Genomic DNA, 15489 nt, shown 5'->3' with positions numbered 1-15489 from the left:
ACAAAAAGTGAACTTGATATATTTTTCGTACCCCCAACGCAAACCAGTTTGGAAAAGGGGCGATGGATAGACCATCCACCTGTCTCTAGTGTATCTGAAAACGGTCCGATTACCTTTTTAGCGCCAGGTACAGAAGATTATGTTGACTTGTCTAATACAATGTTGATGGTCAGAGCCAAAGTAACGAAAGCTGACGGTGGAAATCTCGACGATGGCGCTAAAGTAGGACCGGTGAACAATTTCTTGCATAGTTTGTTTAAGCAAGTTGATGTGTTTTTGAAAGGGAAGCTAGTAACCCAAGCGACAGGAACTTATCCTTATCGTGCATATATCGATACACTTTTAAATTATGGTCCATCAGCTAAACAATCCCAGCTGACAGCTGCGTTGTTTTACAAGGACGAAGCTTCAAAAATGGAGGTTGCCGACCCAGCAAACGCCAGTCCAAACAAAGGCTTGAAAACACGAAATTTACTGCGAGAAGTGCAATTGTCGAAATGGGAGGCCCTATATTTTGTGATGTTTTCTTCGGTGAACGCCTCCTGCTTAGCTATGTTGATTTGAAAGTGGTAGTGAACCGTACCAGTGACGAGTTTGCCCTAATGGCATCCGATGACGATGCAGCATTTAAAGTGAAACTGGTGGATGTTTATCTAAAAGTTCGCAAAGTTAAAGTGAATCCTAGTAGAGCTATGTCTCACGAAGTTGCACTGAAAAAAAGCCCAGCCGTTTACCCTGTAAGGCGTGTGGACTGCAAAAGTTTCATCATTCCATCAGGAAGCCCATCGTTGCAAAAAGATAATCTTTTCAATGGTTTGGTACCGAAATCACTTGTCGTCGGACTTGTTGCAAGTGCTGCATTCAATGGTGCTTATAAATTACACCCATTCAATTTCCAGCATTTCAACGTTTCATCCTTAGGCATTTCTGTAAACGGCAAATCTCTACCATCTAAACCTTTCAAGCTGTCGTTTGGTAACAATCCTAGATACATAGAAGCATTTCTATCACAATTTGCTGGCACTGGAAAAATGTTTTTGAACGCCGGAAATGGAATTGATCGTGATGAGTTTCTAAAGGGTTTTGCTTTGTACTGTTTTGATTTGACGCCTGATATGTGTGGTACGGGAGAACATTTTAATACAGTGCAAAAAGGAAATCTTGCCATTGACATACAATTCTCAACAGCACCAACTAATGCTGTTAGTCTTGTGTGCTATGGAGAGTTTGAAAACGTGATCTTTATCGATTCGGAGAGGAATGTTGTCTATGACTACATTGGTTAAATGAACACCTCACAAATATCGTCTGCTTTGAGATCGGATCCTGTTACAAGCAAGAAATTTCTTGGTGTTTTTCCAGCCAATCGTTTACCTAAAGTAATCAAAAGTTATCCGAATGGGTTAATAGCAAACACCGATATCAACGGAAAACCTGGAAGTCATTGGGTTGCATTTTACTTTCCGTCTGAACGAAAAGCCGAATTCTTCGACAGCTATGGCCAGTCGCCTGAGACTTATCATAAATTCTTTAGAGACTATTTGAAACATTATGATTGGGATTTTAATGCACGCAAATTACAAAGTATTTGGACCGATGTATGTGGACAATATTGTATATTTTACCTAAGCCAAAGAGTGCGAGGCCATAGTATGAGTAGAATTGTAAGCATGTTTGATGGTAATACTGTTGAAAACGATAAGAAGGTATCGAATTTTGTAAACAAACATTTTCAAATAGAAACTAGTGTAATCCCTAACAACGGAAATCAGTCAAGTACAAACTTATTTGTAAAAGATTGAAGTGTTTAATAATGAATAAAAAGTGCTTTGTGTGACTTAATTGCTTGCATTTTGTATTTACATATTTTCATTGACAACAATGAGGAAAATGATATCAACTGCGATTTTTATTTAAAGAAAAAATACTTTACAAGACATATTAATAGCTTAACCAACGTAAATGAGTTTTCTTGTGTGTAGTGGAAGCTTTGGGCGTTATGAATTTCGTTTTTGATGAGCTAGGATAAACTGTTTCGTTTTCTTCACGTGGTAAAGTTTCCATTTGAGCCTTCTTCCATCTCATATCGTTCCTAACCAAATCTCGAGGAATGTTTATTTTTGATAAAACACGAAAGAATTCTTTAGACCCTTTAGGATTGAAATTTTTCCTTCCTCTCACAGCATCGCTAATTAGATCTGTTATGTTTGATTGCGGAATGGTGACTCCCTCAAGTTTGACTTGTCCAGAACCGTCCCAAGATATTATACTTGGGTGTGTTCTAAGGCGCTGCAACATTGCTTTCGCCCGCTCAAGCATAGTTTTTGGCACACTTTGTACAATGACAGAGTCAGCTAATGTCTGATTTTCGTTGTCACTTATTATGTTTTTTTCATTCCCATCAACAGTGTCTACCACACGTACCATGGGTATCTGATTATCTTTCTGTTGCTTCAATTTAAGGAATTGTTCAAAGTTTGCGTTAAAAAGTTTTTGTCTTTGATCGTCACTCATATCGTCTTGTTGAAGAATATGTGAGAGCTGCGAGTCTTTATTCATCATATTCATCATGATCGGACTAGTTTCAAGTTTTTGTTGTTTTTCGTATCTGTTAAATACATCTTCAGGTACAAGAATCATACGCTTGGCATGCTTCATTTTGTCAACAAACTACCTAGCACTGTCAAAACCGGAGGTAGTAACGCAGTCAGCAGATTTCCTCCTTTTTGATTTAAAATCTTTTCTTCTTTGCCCTTGAAATTTTCTTGTTGGCTAATGCTCTGAGATGTTTCTTATACCTCGACAATTGACGTTTTTGATTCACAGATATAGGTACAGTTCCTTTTAACACGTTCACTGTACATTCACAAATACACAAAATAACGTCAGAAGGTCCATGTTCGATGATCACTTTTCGAATTTTTGGTTTAGATTTTGCGAGTACTTGCAAATACGGAAGATTGTTCCTAATTCGCTTAGACATAGTGCTTAAATGATTGTTGATGGCGATGATTATTACTTATGTACATAGACAATATGCTTTTCACCAGGCAGGATATTTGTTCTGACAGGCATATTGTCAGGTGTGAGCTGATGCATATCCAGCATTAGATAACCGAAAGGGCGGCTTGTAGCATCTTGAAATGATTCCAAAAGGTAATTCATTTTCTTCGGATACATTTGTCGTGCCAGTGTGGAGAAACCTAAAATGTCTCTAGGGTTTTTGAAAATGATCATGTAATGGGAATTTAGACTTATAGTTCGCGATTGTTTACCAGGCGGAAATAAATTTTGCGTTAAATACATGACAGATATTCCGCGATGATGTGACCCGCGGGTAAATAAATCCGACATTCGTTGATCATTAGAACACTCGGACATAAGATCGTCTACAATGACTAAAGAGTTTTGACATCCTTCCAAAACATCGGTCAAGTTCTCAGGGAATCCTTCGACGAAGCAAATGTTTGGAATTTTCGATTCCATTTCACCAAATTCACTTTGCCGTTCGCCATAACAGTAAATAATTTTATTCGGAACGGGATAAAAAAGTTCATTTAAATTATAAAGCATCGACCTAACCAAATAGCTTTTGCCCGACTGACTTTGACCACACACTTAAAAGTTGGCAGGTGTTCTAAAACGTACGTCCATTGTCTCGCAAATAAAAGCAAACATGTTCTGCTTTCACTTTTATAACCACTCGCTAGTAAACATTTTGACATATTCAAAGAAAGAAGGAATGATTCGACTGGTTTGAATGGGGCGGTATTTGTAAAATAGTGACAAAGTGCATACATTAAGAATACATTGGACAATGAGCAATTTTTATTAAATATTTTTCTAATTATCTACATCAATCAAACAACAAAGTCTTTGATTACATATGAACAAGTCTTACTCTAGCATATATTTATGACAGAAAATTTGAAAAAGCACTTGAGGGTTTTACTTTAAAATCCTCACAAGCATAGGCATGGCTTTTAATCGTTCATTCATTTTGTAACTACATTCATAGTTCACAAGAGTTGTTTGTAACTTCTCCAATTTTCCATAATGAATTCCTTGCTGTCTGTATGTTTTTTTCTTATGGCGGCATGTGCAACCCATGGTGAAAAATGTGGTTATGTGAAGAGATATCATATGTTAGAATGTTCTAACATGAATCTGAAGCATGTTCCTGTCGGAACGGTAAAAGATACACGAATAAGGATTTTGTTGTTGAGACGAAACAACATTAAAACTGTGAATGAACTTGATGTTATTCGTGCGTACCCAAGACTTATGTACATTGATTTACGTGAAAACCCTCTGTCCTGTCCTGTAAATTTCTCAATGTTAAATGTGTTGTATGATCCGTGTCCAACCAGAAAAAAAGATTTGTATTTGATGCCTGTGAACTTATTTTCGTCTGTGGCACCACTTTTTTCGTGTACGTCAGCCACAAGAAATCGTTTACCTCAGTCGTTCGTCAGTTTTTCTCTTCTTCCATCGTCGTTAATTATGTCCACCCCGTGTGAATCATTTCAAGTTCCGTCGCCTCTCCGAAACTTTTATGTTCATCCCTCGCTGATTTTTTTAACATGTCAACCTCCATTTAAACTTCATCACAGTCGCTGTTATTATCGTTTACATCTTTGCTGTTTTCGCCGTCAACGTCATCAACATCTCCACATTCAGCGATATCATTCTCAACGTCAAAGTCATCACCTCTGTTGTCGTTATTACCACTATTACCACCATCCTCATCACCAGCATCACCACTGTTTCAATCGCAGCTGTCGTCTTCGTCTTTACATTCATCACCCTCCTTGTTGTTATCACCATCACCGTCAGAATCATTGGTATCGCCTTCATCGTTTATGTATTTTGTTCCACCAGCGAAAGAAAAAACTGTCAACTTTAATGTGTTGGTTCCTTCTACGTTAGTTTCCATATTTGTCTGTATAATGCTGATGTATTGCATAGTTCACAATTGTCGTCGCTGTTTCCCCTCTGTACATACCGATCACATAGAAATGACTGCGTATCGTGTTCAATCATCGTCAGCCTTGTCCAGTGTAGAAATGTGTCAAACAACCTCAGTCTAAAAATATGTATATTTGTTTTTTAGTTTGCTTCTCATTGATTCAAAACTATTCATCTTTTTTTGTTGTTAAAAATGTATACAGTATATGTATGTACCTTTAATTTACCTGCATTGGCATTATATTTGTTGATCCTCTTGTCTGTAAAATGAAAGTTCACTGTTGGATTGAGCACTGTCATCTAGAAACTCCATATCTGATTGTCTTTCGGAAAAGACTTCTTCATCATTTTCGGAGTCGGTTATCATTAAATCAATCGACTTGCTAATTTCCTCCTCTTCAGACCCGCTTTCCATGTCATTTTCTTGCACAATTTTGATGAACGGATGTAAACAAAATATCATCCGTCACCGCATCGTGTGTGGGAGAAGTCTGATGGTAGGAACTTTCAAGTGTCGGAAACCAACGATAGCCATAAGGAATGGTATCGGTACCTTCGTCTATTATTATTGGTTTGTCAAAGACAACTTGATATTTTTTAATTTGATTTCTATTTACAAGATTGCGCGACCATTTTGCTCTTACTATTTTACATTCTGCTATTTCTACAGTTGATGGTTTTTCTACATAGTTATAAATCATTTCTTTTAACGAATCAAAGTTTAAAAGCAAGCTATTTTTAAAATTCAATGTGAAACCTCTTATTTTACAATGCTGTTTACCATTACTAACTGTATAAGCATTATTTTTAGGACCTCCACAGACAAATTCAGTAGTGTGCTCGCCCTCGTCAATTTCATTAGTCAAATCCCCCAAATAGTCTCCCAGAGGAGGCTTTTCTGAATCAGGCGTTGCAACAAAAACTACGGTGTCCATATAAAATATTATTATGCAATCGGTCTAACACGTTGTATAATGCTAAACGTACCCATGCAGTAGTAAAAATACCAATAAATATATGTGTTGTTTTATTTTCCTTTGAAACTCACAATGACACTTGTAAATAACTTCAACTAAATCGTCATTCAGTAATTGCATATCGTGAATCTCGGTATCGGCGCTATTTAGTCGATTGTACAATACAAGTGCGTCGTGAATAAATTCAGTAATTAACATATCATCACTTTGTGCAAATTTACCCCACAGTGAATTCAAACAAAGCTTTGCTAGTGCTCTTAACCCTGCATTTTTTACAATTTTCTCCTTACGCAATAGAATTCCCTCATGCTTTAGGTAGTCATTGATATATTTTGCATGGTCTGATTCTGAGGAAATCCATGCGGGGTAGCCTGAAGCCTCTTGTTTTAATCGCAAAAAGAAATTGACATTTTCGCTAAATAAGCTGTCAGAGCTTTCTTCGAAATGCCAGATTTCATGTATCTCTAAAACTTTGTAGCCTTTTTCAATTGCCTTAGTCATTTCAATGGTAGTAAAAGTCCCCCAAAAAGCACGCTCGTTTTCTGAATGATGACATTCTGCCGTGTAATCCATTCTTCCAAAGTAATTAGAAAGGTCTTTAAAGTTTTTGCGAATAATTGTGGGGTGACCCGTAGGATAACGTCGATTTTTTCATAACAAACATGTAAAGACTTGTAAAATCGTAATAAAAGATTTTCTCGTTTTCTTCAGCCTTATGAAACAACTTAAAGCCTTCAACTCTACCTCCAAAAAAACTATCAGTCGGGCATAGGTCTGTTATGAATTCGTGTGTGTTTAGAAAATACTGCATTTGCGGTGTCTGTCTCAGTCGTTTGAAATCATGCTCACATATTGTTTTGACATTATACCTTAACTCAAATAATCTTTTCTCACGCTCAATGGTTCGATTGTACGCGTCTCTTAGTGTTGTCCCTCTGTGATAAGGATTTTCACCTCTCAAATCAAGACATAAGGGGCAGCCGTGATAAACTTTACCATAAAACTCATACACAGTATTAGTGTCTTCGCAAAATCCGTTGACGAAAATATTTAAAATAGTAAACCTACAGTTTCATAAATATATGGACTCTAGCTGTGCTAGCCGATTCTAATTACCTCAAGGATTAAGTTTTGTCTGCATTTTTTAATTGTTTGATTAAGGCTTCTATTAATCATATTTCCGTTAAAATTTTTTCCCATGAAAATACCAAAATAGTAAACCTACAGTTTCGTAAATATGTGGGCTCTAGCTGTGCTAGCCGATTCTAATTACCTCAAGGATTAAGTTTTGTCTGCATTTTTTTATTGTTTGATTAAGGCTTCTTTTAATCATACTTCCATCAAAATTCTTTCTCCACACGAATGATGAAAAATTTCTTCTTGCTTGTTTTCATAGTATAATGACAAGTTAAAAATTGCAGAGATAATAATTGTTAAGACTCATAGCTATAATTTTTAAGACAGTTATGATACATAATATTTTTTCCAAACTAAAACTGACAATGACCTTGCATGTTATCTCACAATCTTAATTGGCGGTGTTTGAAATACATTAGGCCTGCAGACATACGAGTTAATTTACTGTTTTGATACTTTAATGCCTTCATTCAATCTGAAACGCACGCATGCCAAAGAAATAATCGATCCATTGGAAAATTACTGCTAACAAAGGAGCCTATGTCAATAATGTGCATGTAAAAGCACTCACAAAGTCTCAGGCAAGTAAACGGCGAAGGCATCATCAAAGAAAACCAACAGCTAGAATGGCTACACAAAACACCATTAGACCGATTTTAAGTAAGTTGAATTGGAATACAATTTCAATATTAAATATGACTTTAGAAAATTTAAGTTGCGATTTTGTTCATTGTTTTAGGCCAGTGGGAACACTGCCACCTATGGGTGATCTGTCCACCGAGCTGTGGGCATAAAGTACATCTATCTTTGGTTTGGAGAGAGGCTAGTAGAATGCTTGCCATTCAAATGTCCGATATGCTTTTAAGTCAAATAATTAATATGCTTATTGAATGTTGCAGTCGTGTTTTTTATGTAATGTCCATTGCTTTATACTCTACATGTTTTAACGAAGATGTTGATCGCTTCTTAGAAGATTTTTTGAGTATGTATTTTTATAATTCTTTATCTTTTGAAAATTGATACAGTAGAACAGTCAGTAAGATTGATTTCTTTTTATTTCAGAGTGATCGTTGCTAGTTTTTTCCAATAAAATAAAAATGTTTTATTTCAATAAAATTTATTTAAGAATATCAACGTCTCATTTTCTAATCTGTTCTTTTTTTCTGTCAAAAATATTTTTCTCCAATCATTGCAAGTGTACTTGATACGTTCTAGCCCATTTACTATCGGAGTCATGTCTTGTAAGCTATCAAAGAAGGATTTCATGACTTCTTCCTCATCAATTTTTGATACTGCATCTTCAAACTAAATCGCTACCCTTTCATCATTAGGCATCATCAAGCATTCGTGGCGTTTTTGTGAGGGATGGTCAACGCGACAACCGTCACAGTCTTTTGCCACAAGTTCGTATATTTTAAAACCAAATTCAGTGGCATAGCACTTCAACAATTTATTCTATCTATTGCTTTGGCGTTCATCTAAAACATGGCTCTCATCTTCAAATTCGAAGGACGATTCCTTCACTTTCTTTGCTTGCTCAATGTCTACTTTTAAAGCCATTTTCGTTTTAGTAAGACAAAAATTACCAAATAACTTTAACTCAATAAAATTGTAACGTGTTCTCCTTTTTTATATTTGCAAAAGAAACAAGAAAACGGATCTAATATTGCTTTAAGGATAGAAAACAATTGACAATTTTAATTAAGTTTTATCGTGTTTCAATTAATCATGTCATCCAATAGCAACCTTCGTTCATTTTATATTGTTTCCGGTTTACACGCGCGCGCCCTGTTTACTTCCTAGGACTGGAAACTACTTGACACGGGTAAGAGCTCCGTTTACTTCCGGGACCATACCTGCACCATAACTACTGATGCTTTTTCGACCTGACTGTTCCTGTAAACCAATTACTCCAATCTTCTAGTAACGATATTGCAGATGGTTTGCATTTGATTAATTCTTTAAAAAATTTAGGTCGTGCAATACGTTATGATATCGATAACTCTCATATTAGATGGTATGAAATTGCTTTAGACTTAGCAGTGAAGGTCAATGTTGAAGAAGGTAAACTTCGTACTTGTCATCGTCAGATAAATTGCAGCAACATCCTTGCTGACTGCACTTTAGGTTACTATAAGAGATCTATCACGATTCCTGTAGTCGATCATTTAAATTTGGAGTTAGTCAGAAGATTTAAAGAATCTGCTACTAATGTTTACTATGGTTTATATCTAATTCCATCCAAATTAATTTCTTTTCCCTCTCAGTCCAAGTCTGGATCCGCACGCCGGCAGGATAAGTTCACTTTAGTTGCTACCATGTGTACTGATGATCTTCCGAATCATATTGCTTTGGATAGTGAGCTTGAATTGTGGGAAACATATTGGAAGTCTAAGGAGCAAGGTAGTCTTCTTGATAAAATTAGTTTAACCCTAAAAGCCATTAACTTTCCTTGGTTGGAGAATATCAAAGTTTTGTTGAGAATTTTAGGAATCATTCCCGTAAACTCTTGTCAGTGTGAGAGATCGTTTTCAGCTTTAAGGAGACTTAAAGAGTATAGTCGAAGTACTATGGTTGAGACTCGTTTCACAATGACATTGAGTTGAATATTCAAAAAGTTATTGATTAGTCTGCAAAGGAGAAGAGGATTATTGAATTGGCTTTTAGCTGAAAGAGAAAATCTTTTTTATTTCTCTCAATTTCATTCCATTACCCAAAACATTAACTTATATCGACAGTTCTCACTTCTAACAATATAAATCTTGCTTTAAAATAGATTACTACATCAGATGCTTCAACCAGTGTAAGCGTTTTCTCTTTTACTCGAAGTTTATTTCATATGAAGTATTGTACTGGAAAACCTATACCTTTTTTTGATTAAAGATGTAGATTGTTTGTTCTTCTATTGTTGCAAGATCTGTGTACTACATTCCGCATTTGTCATGGACTTTAGGCATGTTTTGTGTTTTGATGGTGTGTCTTCAGTAATAATAACATGCTCACAACTGATTATTATCGTGGCTCACCATAAAGAATTTTTTTAAGGTTGGGTTTGCAAAGACCTGGCCGTCCATGTCGGATGCTACAGTGAATATAAAGTGTATTCATCGACTACATCCTAGGCATGCTGGTGAGCTATGATATTGAGCGAAACGGCTTAAGTTTCATAGTCTTAACTATTTTTTCGAATAACTCCTTTTCAGGGGGGTGCATGCCTCCGGCTGTGTCCTAGGCAGCGAACGCCTCCGGCCATTTTGACTAACAAGAAAAAAATCCTGGATCCGCCCATGGCTCCAAGGAACGTTCATGTGAAACAAAAAGATATACTTGTGTGCTCTATATTTATGATGCTCCAAAGCTTGTAATTGCGGAAGTAGTGGACTAACACATTATTAGAGGAAGAGAAGTTTATACTGAACTATTGATGGCAGTATATAAATTCAAACTGCTTTTCTATTTGTTATGAAGTCCAAAGGTCGGTCGCACGGATGGGAAATTTTTCAAATTTAATCGGCCAATTGTCAAGCATGAGTAAGACATCGTTTAATTTTAATCTTATAAGAGTTTTTGTGTTACTGTCTGCTGTTTATTATAAAAAATGAAGAGGCTTTAAAACTTATTAACTATCGCATTTCCTTTTATATTATCACTGGACTAGAAATCAGTAGTTTCATTGTTATTGAAACCATTTCATTGCCATTTAATATTTACTGTTTAATTTAGTTGGATAGTGATATTCAACTTTAAAGCAACAGACCCAACACGTATTTTTGATACGTATATGTGTAATTTCAGTTTTTTATAAAGGAACAAGCAACTATGGATGTAATTGAGCTGTCTTTCAATTTGATCCAATAATTGGAAAAATGCACTGACCTGTATAGTAATTACCTGGACGGAAAACCTCATCAAAATTATTATAGATTATTAAGCGCAACATGTTGTCAAAAACATAGATGCCGCCATACCTTATATGGCAAATTTTGGATGAAAACGTAAGCGGAGTTGCACAGGCTCAATTTTTTAAAAGTTTTAGGTTCCTCGATGTGAAAGCTAGCTGTTTTGGACTTTCAAAAGAGCTTTCGAAAGACCTTTTGAAAGAGCTGCTTTCGCATTGTCTTTTCTAACGAACATTTCTTCACCTTGTAGTCACTGAATATATTTTTAAAGCACGTATTTGCATGTGGGCTGGGCAGTACAGTATTCTAGTACCCTGCAACTTAGTATATCCTCCACAGCCTTTAGTGTAGTGATGCTTAATATCCGCTTTTTTTTTATTTTGGTTCCTCCAGCTTCCTATAGATAGTCACCATGAAAAAATGTCATTTCCATAGACAAACATGTATGTTGGCAATCGGTAACTAACAATGACATATTACTTTAGAGCAAATTTTTAGGAATAAAATCGTTTTAAATGTGAGTTGAAATGTTGAAATGTTGAAATCCTTGCTTGATTACCTCTAATGTCATGAAGAACATATTGTTAATACACCTGTGATATAACGTGAATCATTATATTAAAATACCTTAAGTGGTCAATGAATGCAGTATCTTTTTTCATTTCTCATCACAATGAAAGGATGATAAAAAAATTGCATCGGTATATTGCCACTACTGCTGGGATAAAAGTATATCTATTTACAATGTACCAAAAATGAAATAAGGCAAAAAAAATCAGAATTTGAACTGAGATTCGGTATGATGCAGGCTTTTAGCTGTATTGATGGAGCACACATCACTCGTTTGACAGGGCCAACTCGTTTAACAGGGCCAACTCACTTCCATATAATTGGCCCGTTAATGTCAGGTAAGTCTAACCAATCACCAAGAGGCATTAGGTAAGTCAATGCCTTTAAAGTAGTCCGACCATCTCAAGCAGTTAAGTCTAAAGTAAGTCCTGACCAATCAAAACGCCAGAATAGATCACCAAAATCTGCGAATTTTAATATTTAACAGTTTATAGTTATTATTCTTTCTTACATGGCAAGTGTCACTTTCGGCAAAATTCATTGGCTCAGAAGCATTTTTGCCGGTCTATTGTTTTTCGTGATAGACTACGGTGCAAAAGGCATAACTTTACAATACAAATAAATGTGAACAAACTTCGTAAAGCCAACAGCAAACGTTTTGTAAAACAAAAAGATCATGTTTTTAAGTAGAGCTATCTGCCTCAGTTCATCGATAGATCTGTATACGGAATCGCAGTAATGCTTGTTGAGTTGTTCATACCTGACTCATATAAGCGATACCTGGATACTAATGTAAGACTTAGCAGTTGCTACAGAAGGTACAATCAACCCATTTCAAAATACTTGCACAATCGTCCACCTCAGTTTGTAAAACATTGCTTGAAAAGTGACTTTGCCGCACTTAAGTACAAACAAAAACATATAAGATGTGTAAACCAAGAAAAGGGGGAATTTATTGTAAGAAGCAGCCACGATTGTAACAAGTTTTTACTCCGTAGACTTAAGTCAACCAAGTTGTAAGTGTGACAATTTGAAAAAACTCAGTATCCCTGCAAACACGTCTATGCTATTTTCAATTTCTTTGACGAGTGGGGTTTAGGCAATTGCCTATACTGTAAATAAAATAGCGTGTTCATTACTCTTGATAAAGAGTATCTGACGATAACGGCAGTGAAGTTGATAGAAAGAGCAATATTTAGACAAAGGATAGTGATCGTGACAGCGTATTTATTCCTTTTGACACTGAAGATTTAACAACCAGTCGAGGAATAGGTAAAATGGACGAACTGCCTTTAAACAGCAATAGGGATAAAGAAACAGCATCAACACAGCCTAATCCATTAAAACTTAGGAAGCTACTATTAAAAAAATAGATTATTTGAGAAATCTCACTTTCCTTGTTGAGGATGGAAATGTCCTTGGAGATGCAGCTTTCGCCATTGATGCCATCATTGCACACGCTCAAAAACATTGTCAAAAACAAGATGGTTTCCCTCTACGACAAAGTCCTGCAAAAAGAATTTAAAAGTAACCAGTGTCGATTATCACAAAGTGTTCCATAAAAAACTACCGAAACGAAAAAAAAGCTCATTCAAAGCTAAAAAGATGAACATCGTTGATTTAACTGAAGGCGAATTGTTAGCATGCGAGAAAACAGAAAAAGTAAGTGCTAGTTGATAAGTTATTTTTTTTCCTTGCTGTCTGAAATAAGCCTTCAATCACATTTTATGAATTCAATTGAAGTTAACCTTTGTAATTGTTCCGAATGGAGAGACACGAGCTTTCAAGCACACTAAAACATTGTGTCAACAAATAGAACTGTTTGTACAATGATGTATTGGAAAGAGAAATATATGACATACAATTTTATGTTGTCTTCATTACTTTAGTTTCATAAACACGTAATTGACCTTATTACAGATGGTTTCCACCTAGAATTTGCATTCAACAAAGATTGATATTGATCATTTCGCTGATAAGCATTCAACAGAAAAAATTTCAAGTGGACCAGTTGAACATCGCAATCCTTTCTCTGTATGGTAAGAATTGTCGAAAATGGAATATCATGAAAGAGTTAACAATGTAAGACATACGTAAGTCACTATACATTATCTTGATTACAAATAGGCATTGTGTGGGTAATTGAAACTAACAACTATAATGCAACTTATGTTATGATTTGTTTAGCTTACTGGAGGTTGACTCACGTTTAGAGAAATGTGGTCCAGTTTCTATTTTGAATTCGGGCATATTGCAAATGAAAGCCAGTGATGCTATTCCGACTTGTGGAGCACTTGGCAAAAAGGGACTCTATTGAAAAAGAAATAAAAGATAAAGCACCTTCATTTGTGCCAGAATTGCTTGACGGTACGTAAGTAATTATAACTGAGCCTTTTTCAGTAATTAAGCAAGAAGTGAAACAAAATTATTGAAATGTTATTTCTAGATCACCGCGATACAACAATAAAAAATGTAGTTTATTGTTTATATAACTGACCTCAGTTGAATGCGTGTTTTGCCTACTTACTTTCATTCGAAATTAATTGTTTTTTACGAGCAGTTACTACGAATATACGTACGAATATTTGCCCTCTCCTCTTCAAATCATTAATGCTGCGGTGTCACTTATCGCTAATAGCAAGTATTAAGTCAATATTTAGTAAAATACAAAAATAGTAAAGCAAAAATCATTCTAGATATTTGATTCAACATTGCGCAACTCAGTTGCAACAACAAGAGCATTTTGGTTGCCGATACAACCTTAACAGAAGTTGTAAAGCGTGGCTCAAGCAGCCATTAAATTTGGCAGGGAGAAAAGTTTCAAAACATTGAAAAGATTTTCTTTCCTTTGAACATAAATGGAGTGCACTGGACTTTGTTCGTAAGTAACTCATCAAAAACAATTTGCACTTCATTTTTCGTTTTGCTGAAGTAAAAAATGTGTAAAATAAGGGAGACCATCTTTAAGATCTATGTTGTCGTAAAGTTTTTCTTTATGTTTTTTTTTGTATATTCTTGATAAAATTACAAAATGTCGTATGTATATTGATCCTATGATGGGAAACTCTAACACAACAAATGTTGAACACAACTCAATCCTTTTAAATCCAGTGGCGTAGCTAACGGTCCGGCTACCCACGCCTGGCGGGAGGAGAAATTTCCCCAAAAAATAATAAATATTCTATTTAAAGATGAGATATACATCATTTCAAAAACAATTTTGTAATTTATTCTTTCATTTTGACGCTTTTATTTGGTGGTTCGTAATCGTAATACCGCAAAAGCTCAAGATTTGTCTTGTAACCTAGCAACCCTCTATTTTCGCACATTTCAATGCATACTAGTGCGATTTCTCCACCATTTTACAGGTGCATTCAGCACATTTACAAGCAATACCCAAAAAGAAAAGCTTTTCTCACATCTAACAACCTTGAGTTTCCTGCCCCTAGTGAAACAAGATGGTATTATTTCTAGACTAATCAATCTAGATTAATCAATGTATTGCACAACAACTATGAAAAACATTTGGATATTTTGAGGGGGTACTTGAACAACCAGCTGGGTGGGATGATGTATCATTAAGTAAAATAAGTGGCTTACTGAATTATCTTGATAGCTCTCTCTTTTGATTTATAGTGTGTGTTTTTACAGGATTTTAGAACCCTCCACAATTTTGTATTCCATTTTTTCAAAATTGGGAAACTCATCTTAATCATGGCATAAGCAAGATTGACAATTTCAAGCAGTTCATTGTATCACTTGAACGATTTCAAGATATTATAGTTCGAGTTTTTAGATCTTGAAAATCCTAAACTATTTACTACATGGAAGGGCATAGTTCCACGGGAGAAGATCCATCTTCTGAAAGAGAAGTATAGTCCTCTTTTTGACTTTCCAATATTGGAGAGTCAACTTTCTTGCATTTGCAACGACAAGGA

The 15489-nt window shown here is 35.5% G+C and overlaps 1 protein-coding gene across 1 annotated transcript; it reads left to right on the top strand.

Moving 5' to 3' along the window:
- The first annotated feature begins 602 nt into the window (after positions 1-602).
- LOC124456076 (uncharacterized protein F54H12.2-like) lies at positions 603-1286 on the top strand. Its single transcript, XM_047006612.1, has one exon. The coding sequence runs from the start codon at positions 603-605 to the stop codon at positions 1284-1286; it is 684 nt and encodes a 227-aa protein (XP_046862568.1).
- Positions 1287-15489: the final 14203 nt, after the last annotated feature.

The sequence above is a fragment of the Xenia sp. Carnegie-2017 genome, unplaced genomic scaffold (genome assembly GCF_021976095.1).
Source record: "Xenia sp. Carnegie-2017 unplaced genomic scaffold, XeniaSp_v1 HiC_scaffold_41, whole genome shotgun sequence".
NCBI classification, from domain to species: domain Eukaryota; kingdom Metazoa; phylum Cnidaria; class Anthozoa; order Malacalcyonacea; family Xeniidae; genus Xenia; species Xenia sp. Carnegie-2017.
This window is presented reverse-complemented; position numbering and strand designations above follow the sequence as displayed.

What these genes read in the sequence shown, in the direction of transcription:
- LOC124456076 (XM_047006612.1), top strand. Translation starts at nt 603, where the DNA reads ATGGCATCCGATGACGATGCAGCATTTAAAGTGAAACTGGTGGATGTT.